Here is a 25,456-nt window from a genome sequence, read left to right as displayed (position 1 = left end):
AGCTAGTAAAGGACTGGTTTTAGCTGGTCAGGAAGGACATGAGTTATAGGCACAGGTTGTAAAATGAAGTTCTCCCACCACTTCAGTATCTTAATGAGGAGCCAAGAGCAGAATTCTAACGGAGAAGACATCTACTCTCAATCAAACTGTCATTTTGTCACTTGCCTTGTAAAAGGCTAAATCCAAACTTTCCAGCCTAGATAGCTGGTTGGCTAAAACTACCATATTTTCTTGCAAACAGCACACCTTTTTCTCAAATAGCTGCTGCAAATTGGAGTGCATGTTATATGCAAGAAATAGGACAAGAACAGGTTTGATGCCTACTGGGTGAAACTAGAAGTAGAATCTGCTTTGATCCACAAAGAGCAGAACAGTGAGCAGGCTGAGCTCTCTAGCACATCAATTACAAGGAAAGATTTTTTTCTTTATTCTGCCTTTCAAAAACAAGGTGTGTGTTATATTCTAGGGTGTGTTAACTTCAAGAAAATGTGGTAATTTAAACTGGAGGGATAATTTCAAATACGGATTTGAAGTGTATTTAGAACAACAAATCATAAATCTGAAAATGTTTTCAGTTTAAATGTGACAGTTAACTAGTCTTGTACCAAACATGTTAACAATTCCAAAAGGTCAAAGTTCAATAGCTTTTTATAATCAGATTATCATTTTTAAATGCTATCCTTTTAAATAAAATATTGAAAAGGTGGTTTGTGATCATGTCACTTTTGACTTTGTTTTTACATCCATAGGAGAAATTATCAGCAAAAAAGAACATCTATTTTATTTATATGTATGAGAAAACTTCACACTAAAATATCATTTTAAATATTTTTAGCATATTGGGATTGCTGATACCAGTTACTGGTCAGATCTGTGACACGGGAAAAGACAAAGTGAGCCCTGTCTATTCAGCAGTTTATGGTGGTAATGACAAGTGCTTGGAAATGTTACTTAAAGAAGGCTACAGCCCAGATGCTCAGACGTGCTTGATCTTTGACTGCAGATCACCCATGTGTATGGTTTTCCAAAAGGAGTAGGTATACGTCTTTTGCTTTTTAAATTTACCATAGGTTACCTCTCCTGGGATTTGTCTGGCTAGCTTTTATTAATGAGATATTCCACACACCGCCCCTGTGCCCCCCCCCCCGCACTTTTCTTCCCCTTCTGTTTCAAGTTGTGAGATTAGAGAGTTAAACCGTAAGTGCTTATATGATGTGCTCTGGTTCTGGGTCACATACATGAGCTGAGAACCTTGCTGAAATCTCCTTTGGGAAGCTCTGCTCTTTGAAGAGGAGTCTTGTAGAACATAATTGCAGTCTAGTTTCCTCACTTTCAAAAGGCCTTATCAATGTATCTCTGTCTTTTGGGAGCTTGACATGATGCTGTAATTGAGTCAAACAGATTCTTAATTAGCTGGGTTCTTCTTCAATAGGGATGAGTTCTTGGAAAATACTGTTTTACTTTCTCTGTATGCTAGGCTTGTGTATTTAAAAAAAAAAAAAAAAAAAAAAAAGGCATTATCTAAGTTTGAGATGAATGCTGTAGTTACGTGGTTCCCTGCAAACCACATCCTCCCCCAGTCTTAGAGTGTTCCCAAAATAAGGCTGACTCATGCCTTGAGAGCATAGCTTTCAGTTCACATTTGGATTAAAAATTCTTTGAGGTTATTTATGTCTCTAGGATGTGGACATATACATGCAAAGATAATACAATCATCATCTCTTGGTGGTTTTATATATATAAGATGTAGCAATTCTGTTACGTGTTTTAACTTGTTTTATATTGGAAGTACATTTCTGTATTTTCAGATTTATGAGGGAGGTCAACCTGCTTGCCCGTCAGTGCAGTATTTCGGTTATTAACTTCAGTGGTAAAATTTGTTAAATCTCTTCTACCTAATTCTGCATAGAAATAAATTTATTGAATCTTTGAGGAGGAAAAAGCCCCTATATGTTACTACCATTTTGTTTTATGTCAGCATTTCTCTTCTCTCCAAATTTATTCAGTACATAGTGCATCAACACTAAGGACTGAATCGTGATACTATTGAAATCAGTGGTATAGGATAAGGCCCCTAGACACTCCTGGGTAGCTCAAAACTGTGCATATTATTTGGAGACATATATTTTATAAAAGATAAATATACATCAGATTGAATTTAGAGTAATGAGCTTAGTTATATGTAATGGACCTAGTACTGGATTGGGTGTTAAGAACGAAAGAGATATTCAGTACTTGTCCATTGTGCAGGATACATTTTGGTTTTCTGTTGGGTGTTATGTTTAGTTTAGTATTTTGACAGGATGCATCTTAACCTATTCGCTGTGTATTGTACATCGCAAGAATGTTATGTATACTAATACCTTGTAGCTAAAGTGCTTTTTAAAGGGAAATTGTCTGTTTAGGCTTTTAATTTAGATCACATACTAACAGAGGCATGACTGACAGAGAAAATTTACTTGCTGACACGATACCCTTAAAGTACGTGAAGTTATGCAAATAGAGAGTTTGGTTTATTTCTAATTTAAAAATCAGCCCTACTCAGTTGATTTTTTAAAAAAAGCCTTGTTATGCTGGTTTGGATTTGTGTATTCCAGTTTTTTAGGTCTTCATTCCCATTTCTTGTCCCAATCCTGACCTGCTCTGTTTTCTTTGATTTAAGCAAGATAGAATCAAATTAACCAAGATATTTGAACAGTCTTACATTAGTAAGAACTTACTCAATAGCATGCAAATCTCAGTAAATTACTAGCAAGTAAGCGCATGGCTATCTGTAATCATTTCCTGATTCCAAATATTAATTGAGCCTTGCTCGTGCTAAGGCAAGTAGAAAGCAGAGTAGATTTGCACCTTAAAAACTAACCAAAGTGTGTGCACATGCACACACACACATATGTAGCACAAGCTTTTGTAGAGAGAGAATTGTTTTCTTGGAATACAAAAGGGATATTTGGGTGACTGCACTGCCTTGAAGATTCTGTTGTAAGCATGTTGGTTATACTCAAGACATCTTATGGAATTTTTGAAAGAATTAGCAGCATTAGTAAAACTTTTCTTTGCTGTAACTGGAATGAGCATTGATCTTAAACTAGTTTGTTTCAAATCTTTTAAAAGGCATATTGAGCATATGTAGTAGTGTGGATTTTGTATGCATGGAAGTTATGTGAATGCATTTCTCTCATTAACTCTGCAGAGTTGCATGTACAATGTTAATAGGATAGCAATCTCTTACAATAAGACTAGAGAAGCTCTTGAAACTTCTTCACTGGAGTTGCTCTATCTAGGAGTAGTGCCAAAATGATAATAAATAACCTGCATATTTGGTAATTTTCCTAAAGAGAAAATGCTGCAGCAATGTTTGGCTTAGATTTATTCCTCTTCAGCTGAAAGTGCTTATTGCAAGGGAGGGAATCAGTACAGATACTTCTTTTTTTTTTTTTTTTTTTTTTTTAATAGTGAAAGCATGTCCCTAAGACTCTGCATATTATAGCCTAATGTTTCCCTGGTCAGGCTGAAAATGATTTTGAATTGCTTGAGGCAGGCACTCATCCAGTTCTTGAATTGTGCATGTGAAATCATGCATCTGGATTAAAACCAAAATCTGCTCTGCCATATCTTGTATAAATTATGTATAAGGTCTGCAGGTTTATAACAATGCCTAAGGTTTTTGTGCTGATTTGTACTGCATACTCATAGAACATGCCTTTAAAAATCCACAAGCATCATGTTGTTCTGTCCTATCCTTAACATGTAATAAAAACAGTTTAGAAACTGAATCACGCCTGATAATTGTACTAAAATATGTTGATAAAGAAGTGGCAGGTAGCAGATTTGGCACTGTTGTTGAACTGCCTCAAAAAAGAGGTCTGTAATTTGGTTTATAACTGAAAACTGCATATAGCTAACATGTACTTAATTCATAATATTATGACCAATTATCACAGCATCATTAAATCACACTAATTAACAGTGATTTGGTAATGTGACTTATTTGCTAATTGCAACAAGGGCAGAGAAAACCAAATGATTTTGACAGTACCTTTTTATCTTTTAATGAAGACAAAAGAATCTAGATTGCTGTGCAAGAGGAAGTAAGCTAAACAGATTAGGTGACCTTGGAATGTGTGTACATGTCGCCTAGCTTGTAAAAACTGTGATTTAAGCTTACCATATAAAGAAGTAGCTCTTATGTGATTTGGGGTTGTAGAATTTAAGTAATTTAGTACCAACTCTCCCCTTTTACTGCATCCTACAAAACTAATTTGCATGGGAATATTTAAATTAAAGGCAAGATATTTTTAAAATGTCTCTAATGGAGTCACAACCTGTCTTCGGGTATAGACAGATGTAACAATTGCATCAATACTAAAGCTTTCAGATATGACTTATTTGTTATTTCCATGCAACTGTGACATCTGCATAATTCTCTAGTGATAGAAGTGTAGCAAAAGCAATTTTAACCCTCCTTAATAAGGTCAAAGTTGGGGTGGTTTAGTTAACTTTTATCTCTACAGGATTATGCAGATATAACAGTTGTAGTGTAGCAACTGAAGCATGCTCCCAAGCAGCAACTTCCTCTTTTAAAGTGGTTAAAATGTATTATTGCCCATATTCCTAGTGCCTCACATAAAATGTGATTTAAGGCTCATTAAAGCAGTGATTCATGATCATGGTGGTGTGGCACACTGAGGAGCTGTGAGATCCTTTTAAGGGTGTTATGCAATATCAGTATCGTTAGATTTGCAAACTTACATGTGATTCACAAGATAAACCTAGAGATTTCAAATAGGAATCCATAGTGTTGAAAACTTTCTGACCTGTTGCAATTTTTTTGAGTTCTGTGCAACAGAACAAATGTTCTAGTATTTTTCTGTAGTCAAAAAATGAGTGAAAGTCAAGAGCTAGCATTTTCTAAGGGTGCCTTGAGTTGAAAATATTGAGAACCAGAGATGCAGTGATATATTGGTTCAGTATCGGATTGGCACCTATATAAAGAAAATTGGCTGTATTGAAAATTGGCCCGATGGGGCCAGTAATTTAACCAATAAATGCCCATGCGTGTGTGCAGCCACAGTGCAGCACTCAGGCAGCAAAGAGCACAGCCCAGCAGCTTGGAGAGCTTCTTCCAGCTGGTAAGTCCATTTTGGTGGAAGGGGGAGGGGAAGGGGTGTGTGGGGGGCGCATATCAACCATCTCCCCAGTGAGGGAGGGGGCAGGGGCAGGCACTATTCAGCCAGGGTGGGTGGGGCAGGGCACAGGACGGACCTGGGGCTTACTGGGGGAGGGTGGCTCCTGTTGCTGCATACACCCTGGCAGGGCCCGAAGCCCCTGGGGTGTGGCCCTGGATCTGTGTGGGGCAGGGCAGGCGGGCTGGGGCTGTGCTGGGCTTTCTTGCTGGGGCCTGGGCTTGGGGTGGGGGCTACAGAGGGAGCTGTAGTCACCCCAAATTTCGCTGGGAGGGAGCTATAGCAGTGCTGCATGCCTGATGCATTCCCGGCTCTTCCCAGCACGTGGGGGAAGGCGGAGGTTGAGCTGGGAAGAGCCAGGGCTGCGTTGGGCATGCAGTGGCACTGGGAGAGAGCTAGGGTGAAATTTGGGGTGGCTGCAGCCCCTCCTTAGCCTCTGTCCTGAGTCCAGTCCCCAGGGAGAAACACCCGGTGCAGCCCTGACTTCAGCCCGCAGCTGCATCCTGCCTACCCCACCCTGCCCCATGCAGATCCAGGGGCACACCCCCATTGTCCCTCCAGAGTATGCATAGCGGAGGAAGCAGCGCCCCCTTCCTGACGAGCCGTGGGCTGTCCCACAGCCTGCCCTGGCTGGGCAGCGCCTTTGTCCCCTCCTTCACCATGGGGTGGGGAGGGGGTTGATCTGCCCCACCCCACCTCACACCCCTTTTCTCCCCCCTCCCCTTCCACCACAATGAGCTTATCAGCTGGTGGCACCTCTCCATACTGTATCAGAAATCAGATCAGTATCGACCAGTATGCCTCCTTAAAAATTAGATATTGGTGTCAGCCCCCAAAATCTCTATTGGTGCACCTGTATTGAGAACCATTTCTGAAGGGAAAAATTGCTGATATAATATTGCCATCTATTTAAGGGTGTTCTCGAGATTCACAGAAATAGAAGTTTGATCAAAGCTTCGTGTATGTTTTCCATATGTATAAATGCAATTTAGTGTAGGGCTGACCCAGATCTGACCCATTTAGCAATGTCATCTAACTCATGGGACTCCGTAGAGGTCTGGAAATTTGGCAGCTTGAGCTGCAGAAGTAGCATTAAATTTGATGGTGCTGCTCCAGAAGCTTTCACAATTTATGCCACTGCCAAATGACATGACTCTGTGGTCTGTATCTGGCCTATGCATCAACCTTGTTCCACTCATCTGGCCCACTGGGCCGGATGATTTGGACAACGTTGTTTCAGCATCAAGGAGAAAATTAAAAAGAAAGTTATCTTGTCTTCTGCTTCCAATGCAAGTAAGTGGTCTGGATTATAGTGGGCTAATATTACAATAAAGCATCTTTTACTTCTAAGTTATCAATTAAAATGCAAATTAGATGGTAAAGGATTCATATATAACCCATTACCATGTTATCTGTAAACATGTTGTATTGTATTTGTGAAATGACTTGGTAGTCTGTCCTGTTCCTACTTATTTATCTCTCAGCAGATAAATTGGCTTAGTTTTTGGCAGTCACAGTAGAAAAAGAAGGGATTGAGGAAACAGCTTGATGCTCCAAGATGATCTATACAGAGCCTGTTGGAAAATTGTAGTGGTACCACTTTGGCTATACAAGTCCTGTGCATAATTCCATGTCTTCATTTCCCAATGATATATTACTTTAGCATCTTTCACAAAATCTACTTTTACTTAATTTCTCTTAATAAGTCAATGATAACTTTTAATGTTTATTTTACAGTTATTTTTAGAATATAAAATAACATTTTTTTTTTTTTAAATTCATGTACTGATTTTTTGGGGGGGAACCTACAGACTACTTGATGTTTTATAGCAGTGCTTTGTAAAAACAGTTGTTACACATCTATTTAATATGTTCCTTCAGTAATAGATTTTTTAGTTTGATTTTTTTTGTGCCTTTTAACAGAGCTTTTGTGTTGAATGTTCTTTGTATTCTTCTAATTTGTTTTTTGTGTTGTGTTGTAGGTTTTTTGGTTTAATTCCTATTCTTCTGAAACACAGGATCCATTTACTTGGGATTAATTTAAAATATTGCCTGCACCATGAAAAATTTTCTTTGTTTCGGCATTTCTTGAAGCTGGACTGCCCGCTGCCTTCTGAGGAACACTTACCAGAGTTTATAAATTATGCCATTAAAGCACAAGAACAGTATAAGGAGTGGCTACCATACCTACTGCTGTCTGGATTCAGTCCATTGAATTTATTGTGCAGAGTGTGGTAAGAAAGAGAATACTATCTTGTATCTTAGATTTTATGTATTATATCATTTAACATAGCAACACATCATAATTCAGTTACCTAGTTCGAGATCATGACCTCCCAGAGATTTCAAATGACTGGAGTAAGAGATTCACAAAAAAGTGCAGTCAAACAATACAACTCTCCCTCCCCTCCCCCCTGCAGCCTTTTAAAAAAAAAAAAAAAAAAAAAGCTTGAGTAAGACTCAATCTTTTGTGACTCCAGAGAAGGGTGTTTCTACATGTCTAATTGAAAGGTTTTCTTCCTTATTGGTTCTCAAGTTTTAATAAAAAGTATGAGAAGGTGTGATAAAGTAATGTATGAGACAAATCTCAAATACACAAATACTGCTTAGTTCAACAGTCAGTGAGGCTGAATCTCTCCAGCATGAAATCAAAGTTGGGTGGGTAAAATTCAAGTGCCCATGGCACTCTATTCTTTGCTATAGTACCATGAATATAATGTTACTTTATATACAAAGTTTAATTTAATGCATTTCAAATATATATAACTAGCTTTTGACTGCTTGTTTATGTTTAATTAGGCACTATGGAAGTGATGCTGGTATTTAAAATATATCAGATATTTATATTTTCTTCTATCCTGTTCACTTTTTTTCCTTTTTATCTTTGTTAGGCAAGTTAGCTGTTTTAACTCTAGCCTTCTGTATTTATGAGCATTAAACAAAATAATTTGAGACTCTAGAAGTTCATGATACAAATAAAATCTATTAACTTTGGTAGCCTTGGAAAGTTGCACATTGGTTTAGTCATTCCAGTTGCATATATTCCTTAACTGTATAGAAAAAATTTGAATTTTAACAACCACTCATTTTTAAACATTAATTTCTGTGTTAAATGATAGGCAAATATTATGGCTGAACTGTCATACTGTTTTCAATGTTAACTTCACCATTAGTATAATTTTAGTGATTCAGTGAAATTGTATATTCAGTAGTTTTCTAGGTAATAGTTAAAGGCTCATATTTCAAGCCTGACATGACAAATGATATTTGTTATTCTCTAAATCACATGTACATAAAAAGGCAAGGTATTATTTCAAGAGTAAACATACTGTGAAAAAATCCTAGTTTATCGTGGAAGCAATATTGTCCATTTGTATCATACATAACACTTTTGTATTTGACAGTGTTTTATATTGTCATGTAAGCTACAAGGATTGTTTTACATGATGCTTAACTTAACAAGCCTATTTTTAAACAATTTAAAACAACTGCTTGTCAGAATGTAATCTACAGATTTGATATATTTGTGCAACTTCAAATGCAATGTTAGCTTTAACCCCATCCCCCTTCCTAGAAAATAATAGGAGAGTAATAGAAAATGAATGTCATCTAGGCTTATGGCTGATCAGCTGTCACCAGCTCATCATTGTACATCTGTTTTGTATGATATAATGGTCAATGTAGTTCAGTAACAATAAATGTTAGTGGCAGTATTAGCAATGGTGAGGCAAACTCACCATTCCACTAAAGACAGCTAAGCACTCAGATTTCCTCTCAAGTGTATTGTTTAGATAAATGCAGAAAAATGACACTTTGCTGGTCACAGTCAAACTTGAGGTACATTAATTCTTATTAATGAAATAATATAAAGGGCATAAAATAACCTTTTGATACAAGCCATATAGAAAAGCATTACTTTTTTTTTTTAATTTGTTGTATTTGAGATTTTCACAGTATCTTGTTTCATATTGTCGATTCAAACAAAAGTACAGGTGTTTACGTCTGCATGTATGTACCATAAAACTGTTTCGTGAAAATAGCGGTAGTTCCCTTGTACATACTATAAACAGATTTTTAAAAATAGCTCATTTAATCTTGCTCTCTAGCCTTTGTATCTTAATACGGGTATTTGCTAAGCATTTTTCACATGTCATATTGCAGATATAAATAACTCTAAAATACACAGTTTTTGAGTTTTTAAAACATTTTGCTTTCTAACTTTTTTCTATAAATAAGTTGGTAAATGTATTTTAGTATAATTTTCTGTGTCAGATGTGTTTGAAAGACTGGGTAATAATGCCCTGGTGACAGGAGACCTTATTAAAACTTAGGTAGAGATAGAATAAGCAATTAGTTCTAAGAAAAATACTGTCTGTTACTGAGGCAGATATATTTTACAGCAGATATTTTTTCTTTCAGTCTAGCTTGATTTTTCAAAAGTAATGGAGGACAATATAATTGCATTAGTAAAGGGTTATGCTGTCAGGGTTATTTTAGAATTCTCTTTGATGTTTTTTAATGCCTAACATGCAAATTGCTGGAAACTTGTTACAAAGACATAAAACTTTCAATGTATTTTTCCTCCAGATTGTTTTTAATGATATTGTATATAGCAGTTGATAATTTATGTGGTATTTTGTATTGTGTAGGATTTATTCTGTGAATAACAATGCCCTTAATTTCACTCTGGAGTTCACTAACTGGAAGAGGCTTCCTTCAGATATAGAACAAAACCTCTCTGACTACAAAGAAAACTCTACCTGGGTTCCACACAGTCATTTTGGTAAGCAAAACAACCAGCCAGATAATCTCTGCACATACCAATTTCCAGGACTGAAGTGGAAAATTGCTCTTTGGGCCGGTATGTGAAGTCTGCAGAATATAAAATAAATTGAATAGTAATTGTATTTTCATACCTCGGGAAAATAGTAATTACCCTATCCTAAGATCATACTTGAATTCATAAATTAAACAATATAGTAAGTGAAATAGTTTAGAGGTTTCAAGCTGATATTTTGCATACTCTCTACTTCATTACTGATATATGGATTCAATTTAATTGTGTCCAAAATAAATATTAGGTACTCTTTTAAGAGCCCTTAAACATAAAAAGGCAGCCATATTCCATTGTTAAAACTGTGTGTGTGCGCGCGCGTGCGCGGATGCACAAAAGAGAAAATTAAATACACAGTGAATAAAAGTGAAGTTTAGAAGGGTTTTTGGGAAGGAAATTGGGTACTTCTATTTTATCCAACTTTGTTCTTATTTAGTCATCTTTGCAAGTCAGTTGGCTTTAAAACAGTTATGGAAAAGTTCTAGGAAAGAGTTGAAGAGATTAAAAATTCAGGATTGCTCTTAGAATTGTGAATATGAAATAAGCTATATAGGTATCAAATGTAAAATGTGGCCAGGACATACCAAAATGATTTGTTTAGCCTTTTTGAAAATATAAGGGCAGATGATGGATATGTCTTGATTACATTTTTTTCCTAGATAATTTTCTGCGGACTTCTGTCATTTATTGATTTATATACCCAATTAAAAAGTACCCATCCACTGCTGTTAGTGGCTTGACAGTAAATAAAATATAAAGCATATAAATATCATAATAAATATCTACAAATCTAGCAGCCTATTTTCATTCCTACAATCAAAATGTAGTCAGCCAAAAATAAAAATCGATAAATATATGTCTACAAACACTGATGCTTGCCAAATGCACCTTCCAAAAAAGGCAGTCAAAACAGAAGTAGTTTTCTGTATTTTGACATATTTATTATGTTATCTAAAAAACATTTGCTATTTTAAAAATATTTGCAAAGCCCTTTTCTATTGATCGATTATAGAACTAATTCTTCTTTAAAGTGCTGCTGTAATATTTGTAAATTTAATTTTTGTTTATTTTATAAGATTTTCTTTGGAGTATTGTATTTAATATATCAATATATCATTTTTTAATACTAATCAATATATCATTTTGGGGTGGTGGAAAACTTGAAAGTTTTTCTGGTTGACTTGTTTTTGTTAAATATATATGTTGTAATAAGTTCTGATTTTTTTTATCTATTTATTTTTTATTATTATTATTATTATTATTATTATTTTAATTTTTTTTTGGAGTCCACTTCATTCATTTGCTTAATCCTTCAGTGAAGTTTTATTCCTGTGCTTTTCTTGGGATATCATTCTGTTGTGAAAAATGTTTAGTGTTCTAAGTTTAACATTAGGAATTAATTGTATGAACAACAAAAAGGAAGAGAAGTTATTGCTGGTAATTAGCAAACCGTTTAAAAAAAGAAAGGTGTTTTTTGTCCATCTTAAGTTTTCCTTTCCTTTCCTTATGGGAATCTTTTAGCAGCTAGTGACATGAGTGATACTACAGCTAACAAACTTAAGTGTGGAAGAAAATTAGTAACTCCTCTTTCTTTTTATCCAAAAAAAAAAAAAAAACCCAACAAAAAAAACTTCTTTGGGATTCTTAGGCATATTCTAGATGATGGATGCAGACTCACCCTGGTAAATAAGGTTAGTTTCCCAGGGCCAGTATGCTTTCAGATTCTAAAGAAAGTGTGTGTACAAATAATCAAAAAAAAGGTTGTCATCCCCATTGCTCCTCCCCGTGCGCGTGCGTGTGTGTGTGTGTGCGTGCGCGTGCGTGTGTGTGTGTGCGCGCGCACGCACACACACACACACACACACACTTACTTTTAACCAGCTGTAGTCAGAGGAGGAAAGGCAGGCATGTTGCAGTTAGGCACATCCTGTGTGTGTGTGCAGTATTCTGCATTGGGCACTTCAGTGTTACTTGGTCTTGAATTGTGATGCAGATCCTAGGCGATTTAACACAAGAAATTAAAAGTCAAGTATGTGCATTAGAAACAGGATCCTGTGATGACACCTAAAATCTTCTTTGAGTACATGTGTTGTGTAAAGCTCGCTGTCAGTATATACAAGTCATGTGCTTGAAGTCAAAGTTTTGGTCTGAAGTGCTGGTTGTGTCCCCACATGTACTCTGAATGCCCTAGCTCTCTAATACCTAGGGACCGACCACCAGGTACTTGGCTATTTCTTGCTGCCTGTAGTTTGGAGTCTCTGCTCTGAACTGAACGACCTCTTGCATATATGAAGAAGCTTTTATTGTTAATTTAATTTAATTCCCTGCCCCCTCACTGTTCACATATTCCTGAGAATTCTTTCCAGTATCAGACTTTAGGACATTGTATTCAGAATTGCAACACTGAATTAAACATTACCCCTCTTGGGAGGCAGCAGTTATAGTTAATGATGGGTACGTGAAGTGTGTGTCTTTTGGAGGATCTCATATTTGCAGTAGATTTGCCATGTGCAGATCATTTATGGGGAAAAATGATAGTTAATTGGGGGTTAATATTTGTTTGACTGCTTTATTAAGACAGTCTCAGGTTTGTCTGGGGCATAAGCACACACGGACATACGCTGGTGGTAGCAAGGAGTACCTCTTTGAGCTTATTGGGACTGTGTGTATGTGTGTGTAATATGAATAAGTACTCAAAGAAGAAAGACAGAATACTTATCTATGCAGTAACTGAAGTACTTTGGGATGTTCTTTTCATTTAGAGTCCTCTTATGCTATTGGATCCTTTAGTTAGAAAGGGGTGCTCAGTGGTGGTTAGTCATGTATTGGTTCTTATGTTGTTATGGGAGCATGAGAGCACTCAGGGCAAATGTGCAGACCCAATGGATGCTGCTGGCTGAAAGCTTGATTTTGGGTGCATACATGTCAAGGGTGGAAATTCATATCCCTGTATCTTAAGTAATATTCTACTATGGATAAATGAATACACTTATCTGAAATAATTAGTGGTACCATCATCTCGGATACTAGCTTTTCTGGGAATCTGTGCCATGGCTTGAGCAGCCCTGGAGAATCTCGGGGCTGCCTAGATGCTGGTGGGAATATGTGAAGAGGCTACCCAAACAGCTGTGGCAGCAGGGTCCCCACAGGGCTCTAAAACAGAGCATCATAGGTCAGGCACTGTCAAGGAGCCAGCCACTCTGCATGAGTTAGAGAATGAAGGGAAAGGTCAGGGAACCTTCTGGTTAATTGATGTTTTAGATAATTGACTTCTGGATAATTCGGGCTCTTCTGCAGTGGGGACTAACCTTTCTAGCCATGCACCCTCCCCAAGTGCCACTTGAATCCACTTCCCCTTGCCAGTCTGCTGCTCTGCTTTCTGCTTCCTACCTTGCTCACCACTATGCTCCCTGTCTCCTTGCTGATCTGCTGTATGCCATGCACAAAGGCTACCCGTGCCACATATGCCAATATGCCACAGGTTGGCCATCCCTGACTCTTCTCCTGCATATGGTGTGTGTGTGTGTGTGTGGGGAGAGGAGGCGAAAGTGAGGGACAGACTTAAAAAAATATTTTTTTAACTTTTTTAAAACTTTATTATACAAACAAATGGTGTAAGTGAAAAGGTGTGTGGCCCTCTCAGAGCATGAAACACTTGTTATTAATACCAGAAAGCACCATGTCACTAGAGACTGAAACAGTTTCCCCTGTACCCCTGATGGGATTCCACATGTAGAACTAGCTGTCCAGCTTCCACTTTGCAGAGGTCCCCTTTGCTGGCCCAGCATGACACAAACTGGTCCACATTTTGTTGCAAGGTGAAGTGTTCAGATTTAAGTGGGACATGCACCTAGACCAGGAAGGGGAAGAGTTGGAGGGTGTCATTAGCGTCAGTCCCTACAACCTGGTTTTTTCAGCTTTTTCAGAGGAGTCATCTTGGCCTTGCCCAGGAGGAAGTTGGCTTTGGTCACTTGATGCAGGATAGAGAAGATGTACATAGTCTTGGAGAAGTCCAAGTCCAGCATGCCAAAGAGGGTGCTGGGGACAGCAAAGAGTTGCTTCAGCTGGAGGCAGTCTAGGGAGGCTTGAAAAAGTCTCCACTCCTTCCTCACAGAAAGGGCAGGCCACTGACATTGCTGGGTTTAAGTGGTGGACAAAAGTGCCTGTGTAGCAGCTGCCACTGGAGATCATTTGGCAATGGGTGATTTGGGCACGGGGCACTAGATTGGCCAGACTTACTCTGGTGTTGGTGCCACTAGGTGCTGCCTCTAGGTTATGTCAGGGTGCACAGTGACATGGTTGTCCATGTGTACAGTTCCTTTCTAGACAGGATCTCAAAGCAGATCACAACACTGTTCTTATTGGGCATGGGGAAGGACAGCATAGTGCAGAGAGAGAGACTTTCTTTCTTGGTGTGTGTGGAGGATGAACCAGTCTTAAAACAATTTCTGGGTTCTTTTTTCCTTCTATTGCTCCCTTGTTCTTCCAAAGCGCTGATTTCCTTCTATAGACTTGTGCTTATTATCTAGCGAAATGTGGTATTCTTGAATTTGGATGCCTCCATGTCAAGAATAACTTTGCCTGGAAAATAGCTACTATTCCATTCCATATAACCTGTTAAGAGCATGTTAATGACGAATAACAGTGCTGTTTGTTGACAGGGACTGTCAGTTGTATCTAAATCTTGTACAATTTAAAAGTCTGAATGGTTATTTGTTGTTTCAAAAGTAGTTAACTCAAGTTATGAAAACAGTTCGCAGTGAATTATTCAGAAGCATGATTTAGAGTTTTTGCAGTAGCTGTCTGTTTTAGTATGATCGCTGCTTTTTGACATTTTTTTTTTAGTTTTTGAACATTGAATGTATTCTTTACAGGAAGCCAAATCAATATGTAGCGACCAAATCCATATGCAGCAATACAGTCTAATTACTAAAGAATCTGTATTGTTTCTAAATTTAATTTGGTTTTTGCTTATCATCAAGGTGGCTGGAGAGTGACCCTTTAGTCCCAATATTTTTCGAAAACACCATTTATTGCATGCTGTATTCTGTGTTGCCCTTTAGATCAGAGTGTTGTGACAATGTTAGGAAAGCGGCTGCAAAGTTCGTTCAGTGTGGTAGTAGGTTAAAGGTTATATAACTAACACTTAAAAAAAACCAAAATGAAAACCCTAAAACTTTTCAGCTTTGACATTGTTACATTTTAGAAAAAAGGTTTTACTTTACAAATATTGATTTCTTGCTGTTATTAAACTTCAATCCACTGTTATGGCCACAAGAATAAGTTCACCTTACTCTTGAATGCAACTTTTTAGGCAGCAGGGGTGCGGGTGGGCACTATGTTCTCAAATCAAATGAAAAAGAGGAAGAAGTAAAATGCAGCTCTTCTCTTTCTGTTCAGTATAACTTTTGATCTGCTTTATAGATGATGGAAAACATAGAAAACTTTTGTGCAACCTGCAACTTCTTGTTGTTAGAAAAATCTGTCCTTGGTGCCTACTTATTTGCATAGTGACCTTCGTAGTATGATATGAAGTATAAAAGCATGGCCTGGTAAAGCTTTCCAAGGAGTAGAACTGTGCTTTATGCCAAAATAGATGTTGCATTTTCAACTTAAATACATATTGTAGAACATGTGAGCACTGTGATTGAAATACCATATTGACTCTAATATAAAGACGACCCCCTAATAATTAGATTCTGGATATGAAAAATTAATACATTTGTTATAATGCTCAACATATATAATTTATTTATTGGAGGTTTGCCTTGAATTTGTCCCCTTCCCACTGCTACAGCAGGGAAAAGGAATCTGAGAGGTCAGGTGGTGCCCTTGCTCTCTGCCCCCCTCTCCCCTTACTGTGAAACCCTGCTCTCCCTAAGGATATGGAAGTGAGGAATGAATCTGAACAGACTGACTGAAATAAACATGCCTATAGTAATTTGCGTGTAGGAAAATTACTATGGCTACCGATCGACTTAGTTCATCCAGAATAGATGTGTTTTATCATTTCTGAAACTGCTGCAAGTTTCGGCACAGGTATTCCCTGGACATATTTTTAAGTACCACTTTTGTACCTACTTGTATATGATATAAACTATACATAATATTAGGCCAAAGCCTAAAGGCACATGATTTACCCTACAGTTCATTGGGCTGGGTCTCAGCAGAATCAACAGCATTTCAAGCTGTAATGACCCCACAGCTTAGCACTACTCAGTATGTGTGTACGGTCCAGATAACCCCCACAAAGGATCCGTGTGCTACTAAGCTCTCCCATCATTCATAACTGGAACCAGATGCTGTCACAAGTACTGGGATCCTCCAAAAATGTATATGCAGATGAAGCACAGGGCTCTCCCTCATGGAGGTTGGGGCCATGTTAATCATTTGCAACAGGCTGAGAGAGGGGGTGACAGAAGGTTTCTGGGTGAACTGTTGGGGGGCCCCTGTTTAGTGATGTTTGCTAGGCATTTAAGGCCGGCGAAGAAACAGGAATTGTTGGAAATGGGAAAGAAAGGCACAGCTCAGCTGTGGGAGTAAAGGGGAAGCCGAAATGTATTTAGTGTAGCAGTTCAATATGACTTGAAAAAGAGTTGGTGCTGAGGAGGACAGAGTACAATGGGAATTACCAAATGTCTTATTAAATAGATGAGCTGCATTAAACTATTGTTGTGGTAGGTTGCCATCAGTATGTTTGCCTGAAATGGGCCGTGTGTTTCATAGTCATGCTCAGTGTTGGCTGCATTTAATCAGCTTTAGTTGATTTCCATTATTTAGCACATGGTTTTGGCAGTAGTTTAATGATAGACAAGTGTATTTAATGAAGTTTCCTTATATGGGAATGTAAAATAAGTTCCCTTTTCCCCCATGCTGATTGAGGGGGAAAAAACCTTGTTTTATATTTGAGTGAATATGGTAAATATGATTGGAAATACCCAAAGCAAGCATTGGATTGCAGAACCACAAAGTGTTGCATACTTGGCTGAATATATGAGTAAATAGAGTAGGTCGGGAGGCAGGGGGCAAACTTCAAATTAGCCCTGCACCATCCCAGAGTGCCACTCTTAGCCCCTTCCCCTATTGGACCTGTTACCCTGCTGCCCTGCTCTGTGCTCTCTACCCAGTCTCCTGCTCTGCTTTCTGCCTTGTGTTTCCTGTCTGCTCTGTTGCTCTGCTTTCTGTATGCTGCTGTGTTGTTTGTCCCTCTCCGGTCTGCCCTGTGCCACTTGTGATACATGTGCCACAGGTGGGTAACCCCTGAAATAGGTTGTGGTAATGAAGGGAATAAAGTTAAATACTCTAAACTATGCACTATAGAGTGAAGCTAAAGTTTGTTGGGAAAAGTATTGCCTCTGTTTGAAAACCATGATAAAAATATAAAAGCAAAGTAGGCATCATTGCACATTGGAGACTGTCCCAAAGAGAAGTGTTTTTTATGTGCTAAAAATACCCAAAGTATTATTTTATAATATCCCGCTGAAAGATATGTTATGGTGGGCTGCTTGCGGAGAACTTTCCATTTTACTTACAGGGCTGTATTGACCTTGTGTTGTAGAATTCCAGCATTACTATCTTGATTTAACCAAGAAAGGAGACTACCAAATATCTGTACGATTACTTCGCAGGGGAATAAAAGTAATTTTGTTCAGTAAAAAATGTCAGTTTAAATGTTATAGTACATGTTTATATAATGGTCAAGGTATTTTATGTTAGTTCATAAAAGTAGGCAGCCCCTTAATTCTTGTGAGCGTGATCCTGAGCTGTTAGTTTGTCAGTTTAATGATGCGTTAGTCTCCACAGTAATACCAAAATGATCCTATTGAAATCAGGCCAGATGCAGTTTCAGTGGTGTTTTGCATTCCACTTGCAACTGTAACAGTGCCATCCAGCCCTTTTGAGCTCAGCATGGGAAGACTGAGAGAGACTTGTATTCAGTACCACATAAAAATTAATTGCAGTAGTTCAACCTCAGTGCTAAGGGAAGAAAAGAAAGGTTACTTGCTGCTAATTGTTTGAGTGTAGAGCTGTTTGTTTTTCAACACCCCCTGTGCAGGCGCACAGTATTTTGAACTTGGAAAGCTCTGATAGAACAGTACTCAAGTGGGCAAGTGTTGCCAAACAAGCATTTAAAAACTGTCTCGGATTCCTGGTGCCTTCTCCTCTTCCCTAGTCACGAGATTGGTTTTAAAACTCATATAATTTTAAAAAATGGGTTTCTTTTACTTTGCCAAGTGGCCTGTGAAGGGTTAGGATTCAGTAAAGAATGATGCTTACTTGAAGGGCTCTGCCACAGCAATTAACATGCCACCACTCCCTCTCCACCAAATATCTGGACCAGTGGAGAGCCCTGCAGGCTAAATGACACAGCCCCATGGGTTGGATTGAGCCTGTGGGCCAGAGGTTGAGCTCCACTGTCCTAGATGAGTATTTCTCAGTCCTGGAGAAAATTCCAGTAACCACCCAAAAAGAAACCCTTGGAAGAACTAATCAAGTAAAATTGCAGAATTGCCTTCTGAAGTGAATATGATTCTTCACTGAGTAAGTAATACATAGCTGGCAATTTCATGATGCCAAGCCAAGGTATATTATGAAAATATGCCATTGAAGTTGTAGGTTGATTCAGTTGCATGAGATTTGCAACCTGACGGAATGCCAACTAGATTGTGATAAAACTCCTATATAGCTTAACCTTTTTTAAAAAAGCATTAACCAGAACTAGGACTCTTCCATAAAATAAGAAATGAGGGAATTTGGCGCTGTGGATCTCTTGATCTAATAGGCTAAGCAATCTTGGTCAAATTGTTCAGAGGCACAAGACTGGCTTCTGGGATTACTGGTCTCCTAAACTGTGCCTGTCATGTAATGACAAGGTATTGTGTATTGTGAAAGTATGAATCTGCATTGGGCTACTGATTTGCGAGAATTATTTAAGGTTGTCATTTTGTCCTTAATGGGCTAAATTTTGCCAAGATCTCCTGGTTTCTTTATTCTTTACTTGCAGCAATACTTCAGAAACAAAACCTTAACTCTGAATTTCTTTGTCTTTGTTGATTTTAGGTGTAGGTGTTTGAACACTAATGTATTGTATGTCATCTAGGTCTTGCATGATAGGTTATTGCCAAACCAGTGCTGCTCCAACAGTACTGGAGCCTGCCCTGTAGGGCCAGCATATTCCCTTGGAGACTAGGTTAAATAACCTCCAGCAACTACTCCTCTTCTGCTCTTTGACCACCTAGTTCTTGACTGTTTGGGAGTCTTCTCCCTAGCTTGCTTTGAGGGCCTTAGGGCTAAAGACGAGCAAAACTCAGGTGCATCTGAACCCCAAGCCTCTGGGGCGTGGGGCTGCAGGTAGGATGCCTGCCAAAGGTTTTGGAAACATCTGAAGCTCCAGATGGGTGTGGAGGATGTTTGCCAGTAGTAGGGCCACTTTATGGTTCTGGACTCTTGGATTTGAAATTAGTTTGGCCAGTTTGGCCTGGGATATGTAAAACAAAAAACCCCCCAAAAACCAAACTTTTCTCATGGACACCAGAAGAGATGCCTCCTACTAGTATATTCAGTTACATGGGCCAATGGACTGTCGAGGAAAGAAGAAAAGGATATGTTATTCCCTCCTCCCACACTAAGTAGAACAGGGAGAGACCTTTCCTTCCTGTTTTGTAGGAAGGACCAAAGGATTGTTGCTATCAGCAAGGCTTGAAAAATGTGCTTTATTCATCCTGACCTGAGAGAAGAGACCGGACAAATAGCACAGTAAACAAAAACGTCTTCAAAGTTAAGACTTTATTTTAGTTATTCATGTTACTGTATTTCATTCCATATTTTTCCTAGCAAAAAGAGAATTTGAAAGTCAGGAGATCCAATTTGTAACACCAGGGAAGATGTTACAGATTGGCTATAGCCTAAGAGGAAAGGGACTTCAGGCAGACCATAGCTTAGGAGTAGGGGACAGCCGTGCAGATAGTTTAGTTTTCCAATTAAAGCAGTGATGTACGTGCACTCTTATATTTTATAAATGTTCTTGTTGCTCTGCCACACTCCTGTTCTTGAGATAAAGGTCATCCAATTACTCATGGAAACCACGTAGCCACAGACCACTCATGGGAGCAGGAGAGAAGATACAGTATGAGATCGTCAGTTGCTAAATAGACAAACAGGGGAATGAAATACCACCTTTTTAATAATGAAAAGGTTATATTAAATTCGAATCTGAAACTGCAGGGTTTTTCCTTTCTTTCTCTGTGGGCCAGGAGATGTACAGTAATGCTTGCGCTCAGATATTTAGTTAATTAAATTAACCTTTACACTTCTCTCCATAACTTGCCCTCTCTCTTTCACTTTATCCAACTGGTAGAAGCGTTCCTCTTGTATTTATGATTCCTTTCCTCCATTTTGCCCTTCCTATTTGAATTTCTTTCATGTTATGATTCCATTTCCCTGACATTCAGCTGTGCTACCTTTTACTGACTCCATTGTTCCACATCTTCCTTCAGCCCCCAAATGTTGTTTAAAAAAAAGAAAAAAGTCTGGTGTGCTGACTGACACCTTTTTTTGCTTTTAAAATCTGTCTTAACTTCAATTCAAGCTGTATTTTTTGTTTTTTGTTATTTAAGAGAAGTCAATTGGCTGTGCATGTACATTAAAATAATCTCAAATTCACGCAAGTTTGTTCTCCTGGTGGAAAATTTACCCAGAGCCACATGTACAGACATTTGAATGATGAGGCCCTGAAAAGTAGAGAGTTTGCAATGCTGCAATCTCTAGCCAGGGAGCGGGGCCCTGTACGCACACCTCAGCATGTTCTGCAGGCTTCCTTTGTCTGCCTGGTGATAGATGGCAGTAGTGTGTAGGGCAGTTCTAATTGGTTCGGCAGCCCATGGGCAGCCTGCATTTCTCTGCAGCGCAATGTGAGGATTGGAAAGGGGTATATTCTGTTCCCTAGTGGGTCAGCAGAGTCCAGCGAGCAACATGCTGTCTCTGTGGGAGGAGGAGGATGATGGAGGACACAAGCCACAGCTTGCATAGACTTGCTCTCCCAGGAGAAGCTCTCTTAGGAGTGATTTAACCTCTTGTTGTTCCCAGGTTGTTTTTTTCCTGCAGCTGCTATTTTTACTCTGGGAGAAAAAGCCTGAACATCTGTGTACATTCATGGTTTCTCCTGAGGAAGCAGTGACTCTCCGAGGAGAAACTGATTGCGTGTATGAGGCCATAGTAACTTTATAGCTAAGATTTGTGCAAGCTATGCCTTTTAGGCCAGGTTTCACCTTTCTTCTTGCCATACCCCAACTACTTCAATCTGCTTAGATGTTTTGAAGCTTTGTTCATAAGCCAGGGCAGAAATTTTCTCATGTGTTTTGAGACATATCTGAGACTTGATGGTGTAGCAAGATGGGAAGTAATTTCTTGGGGTTTTTTTTTTACCATTTTTTCCTGACAACTGGGAAAAAAAAACAGCTTGGCTTAGATATTTTACATCTGGTTGAAAATGCTCAGTCTAGGAACATCTACAGACTTCTGGTTGCTTTGCACTGCTGCGATGGTATAAATAAGCATCAGGACCTTGATTGTTTAATAAAGTAATAGGTTTTTAATAAAGATGCTACCAGCACTGCTGGTGAGAAATGTGTGGTTAAAAGGTGATTTTTTTTTTCTTTTACATAAGATTGAAAAAGAGAAGGGAGTGAAAGAAGACAATTCCTTTATGATGACTTAAGCTAATTAAGTTTCATTGCCATTTCCTTCTTTCTCTTATTTACCCAGACATATTTTGTTATTTCTTCTGTTTTCTGTCTGAGACTGAAAAGGAAAAAAAAAAAGTTCTTACCAAGCCGAGTTGTTCTTTAATATGACAGGGTATTTTTGAAGAAAAATGTCTGGTATTCTTATTTACCATTCAGCATCTTCTGATCATCCTTAATTAAACAGATTTTATAGCCATATTTTAGGTGCAACAAAAATCTAATGTTACATGCCTTTTCAGAATGTGCTATAAAAGAACAAAAATAAAAGGATTAAAGTTGCATTCTAGAGTTTGTATTAAACAGTAAGAGCACAAGGTTCTCTTGTGTCTGTTAGTTATATGTTGTTAGTCACTTGACCTTTGGTCCTTGACTTGAGATGAGAGAGAGAGAAATGTAGAAAGAAGAGAAATTCCCAAAGGGATGGTTTACAGCAGGGGTGCCCGCAGACCTCTTGCCTCTTTTACTTTCTCAGCATGTCTGATCTCTGGTGTCTGCTTCAGCTAGTCTGGGATCCGTACTGCATGCAGTGCAGATCCATGAGTGGTTGGAACAGGCAGTACCCAGTGCCCACTCTGGGATGCATATTGCACACAGCGCTCACTATGACCAGTCCAGGACCTGTGCTGCATGTGGTGTTTGAGGCGCTGCATGCAGCCCAGGTCCTAGACTGACTGGGTACCGTGTGCAGTGCATTTGGGTCGGGGCAGTTGCTGCAAGCAGTGCACGTCACTCCAGGCAGACTGTGCCACACAGTACCTTTTGCGGTCGCTCTGGGATCTGTGCCACATGCAGCATGGGTTCCAGACCAGCTGGAGCAGCCACTAGATCAGGGTATGCCGGGGGAGGAGGGGTTCACACGCCAGATCCAGCCCACAGACTGGCCCTGTGCTGTGCCCTATGTGGATCTGATTAGACCCAGAGGCAGTACTGGGGGCTGAATTGCAGGGCTTCAGCCAGTGGGCCATTTATTTGACACCTCTGGTTTATAATTTTCTCATTGCACAGTACAATAAATAGGCTAACAGCACAGATTAATGCAATTCCTAGGTGTACTGTACAAAGATGTGATTGAGAATTTTAGTTCATTAAAGGAAAAACGGGCTAGCAATAACCTGAACAATAATAAGAAAAGATGATGGAATCTCATTATCATTAACCATTTTTTACATAGACAATGTTTTCTTTTTTCTTTTTTTTTCCCCTCCCTCCACACTAAATTATTTTTTCTGTTATTAGCCTGGCATTCTTTGGATTAAATTTTCAGTCACCATGTCCCATGACTTTTTCTGATTTCCATCTAGCTGGCTGTTTAGACAAGTGTAGTGAAATGTAGAGAGTAAAGTTGTTTGTTTCCATTGACAACTACGTATGAACAGAATTAAGTACATTTTATCTCTTGCTGATGCATAGGCATTCTAAAATGCTGGTTCTCTAGTTCTAGACTTCTTTATAAATTGCTACAATTCTATTAGTCTTCTAACAGTGTAGACTTTATTTGGTATTCACTTAGCAAAGGGGAGAAGTCAAAGTGAGGAGAAAACATTAGGCACTGAGTCCCGCAGTTCTGTTTCTCAGTTTGGTTTTTTTATTTTTCATTTTACAGCCTTTATCCCTTCCCTGTCCCACCTTTGTCGCCTTGAGATCCGGTCCCTTTTACAAAGCAAACACCTACGATCTGACAAATTTATCCGTAAGTTGCCATTGCCCACTTGTCTCCAGGACTATCTGCTCTGTTTCGACATACTGCGAATGAATGCCCTTCCAGAAGCAGTGGATGCACAGGGTGAAATGGCTGAAGGAATGCCTTATTCAACTCAATCCAGTTCAGAAGATGCAGAAAGGAAACAAGGAGACAATCGTGCTAGATGTTCACATTGCTCATGACTGGCCTCTTGGACTGTACATTTCACAAGTGTTACTCAGCAGATTCCATAGGAAAACTAATATTTGACGCATATGTGGTACTGTAGTAGTGGGCATTTCCCTGTTGCACCATTGTACTCTGCAGCTAAAGGTGTGTTGCTGGTTATATCTTGTACCCATTTAAAACTTTTAGAAAGCTCATTATGCTCTTTTTTTTTCCTTTTTTTTTAATAAAGATAATAAGTATTCAACTTCTTCCAGGCCCCATAGTGGATGTTTAAATAATGGCATGATTGGGACATGAGGAATGTTATGCGCCATACCAATGAGCATGGCAAGATGTGCAGTGTTTGGAAGGGAACACAAAATTCCTCTGATTCAAATATGGGACTGCCCTAGGAGAGGACTATGATTGAAGACCCTGGGATTGCACCATACCTGTTCAGATGGTTGGGAAGGGGCATGGGGCTAGCCGGGGTCTGGGACACATGCCACATGTTTAGTTTAAGGTAGAATACAAACCATATACACAAATGTTCCACATTAAATGGAAGCATTAAACGTGGATCCACTTATACCTTATTTGTCATTTTATCACATCATGAGTTGGCTGAATGTTTGGCATGTTACAATTTATGGCATGACATCTGCCAGGACCCATAGGGGCACTATCGCTATATTCAGTGAATAGCTTCTAGATGTCCCTTTTGCAATCTGTCTCACTTAATCACTATGTTCATAGTAATCTTACTTCAAATCTTGCTTATACCAAGCAATACATGCTTGATGGCCAAGAAGCAAATTGTGTTGGTATTGTGTATTTAAATTGAAGGATGGTGTAGGTGAGGCAGAAGTATAAAAACAAGAAAAGTATCGGGAAACAAACTGGATCAAGTGCATTCATTTGTCACTTATTGTTATAATTATCTATCAATAATTAGTTGCTTCTCTGTTGCTTTCTATGAAAAATGTTTTTAGGCTATTCATTTTAATGTAAAAAAATGCATAATTACTTGTTCACAGAAACAGTAATGTCAGTCTCACACCTTCAGTTATATGAAAATGAAATCTTGTTGCTAAAGAAGATATGTGGATCAGTTTTGTATGTACATACTTCATACAGTGGAAAATAAAGTGCAAATATACATATATTGTATTAATATTCAGACTGATGATGCAGTGGACTTTAACTTATGTAAGAAAAGTCTCAGATTTCATGTTCAAATGTATGGAATACTTGCTTTGATTTCTTAATAATCAGAGTACAAGAGAGAGTCAAGTGAAATGATTCCTGTAAATTACTCTAGAAAACATTAGACTGATTTTTGACGCACTCAAATTGAAGTACCTGCATTTTAAGCAATCCCATATATACTAGTTACACAGAGGAGTTTAGTTTCCATTTTTTTTTTCCTTTCATTATTTTGCAGTCAGTTTTTGTCCTGACTGGCAACACCTTGAGAACTGAACCTGTTTGGGTGCTTCTGGAAAAGGAATGTGAATTCTTGCTGCCTATCCCCACTCCTGATTTCTATACCTTTTATAGCTTCTGTCACCAAAATGCTAATGGTTATATATTCCCAAAGTGGACTGTGATCAGCATGTCTCTTTTTCTCAGTGAGACAAGAATTTCTTAAGGTGGTATTTATTTTTATTGAAGCAACTGCATATTTGGGATAGAGTTAGACAAGTTTTTTAATTCAAGACATTCTCCTTCAGGGGAAATACTTGCCTCTCACTTAATTCCTGGACCATCACGGCTACAACATCACTGTAACACAGGGGTTTTCAAACTGGGGTGTACATTCCTGGGGGTAGGGGCATGAAGG

General features: G+C 38.6%; 1 protein-coding gene across 4 annotated transcripts in view; it reads left to right on the top strand.

Annotated features, from left to right (window-relative positions):
• ASB3 (ankyrin repeat and SOCS box containing 3) overlaps positions 1 to 24,776 on the top strand; it is a 118,221-nt gene extending 93,445 nt beyond the window's left edge. For all 4 annotated transcript variants that reach the window (XM_090049331.1, XM_090049340.1, XM_090049357.1 and 1 more), the window contains 4 exons: positions 836 to 1,033; positions 7,169 to 7,420; positions 9,836 to 9,969; positions 23,368 to 24,776. In XM_090049331.1, the coding sequence (XP_089905457.1) occupies positions 836 to 1,033; positions 7,169 to 7,420; positions 9,836 to 9,969; positions 23,368 to 23,648 (865 nt within the window). In that variant the 3' untranslated portion in view covers positions 23,649 to 24,776. The remainder of the gene's footprint in view (positions 1 to 835; positions 1,034 to 7,168; positions 7,421 to 9,835; positions 9,970 to 23,367) is intronic.
• Positions 24,777 to 25,456: the final 680 nt, after the last annotated feature.

The sequence above is a fragment of the Crocodylus siamensis genome, chromosome 1, assembly GCF_052110815.1.
Source record: "Crocodylus siamensis isolate JL-2025a chromosome 1, ASM5211081v1, whole genome shotgun sequence".
NCBI lineage: Eukaryota > Metazoa > Chordata > Crocodylia > Crocodylidae > Crocodylus > Crocodylus siamensis.
This window is presented reverse-complemented; position numbering and strand designations above follow the sequence as displayed.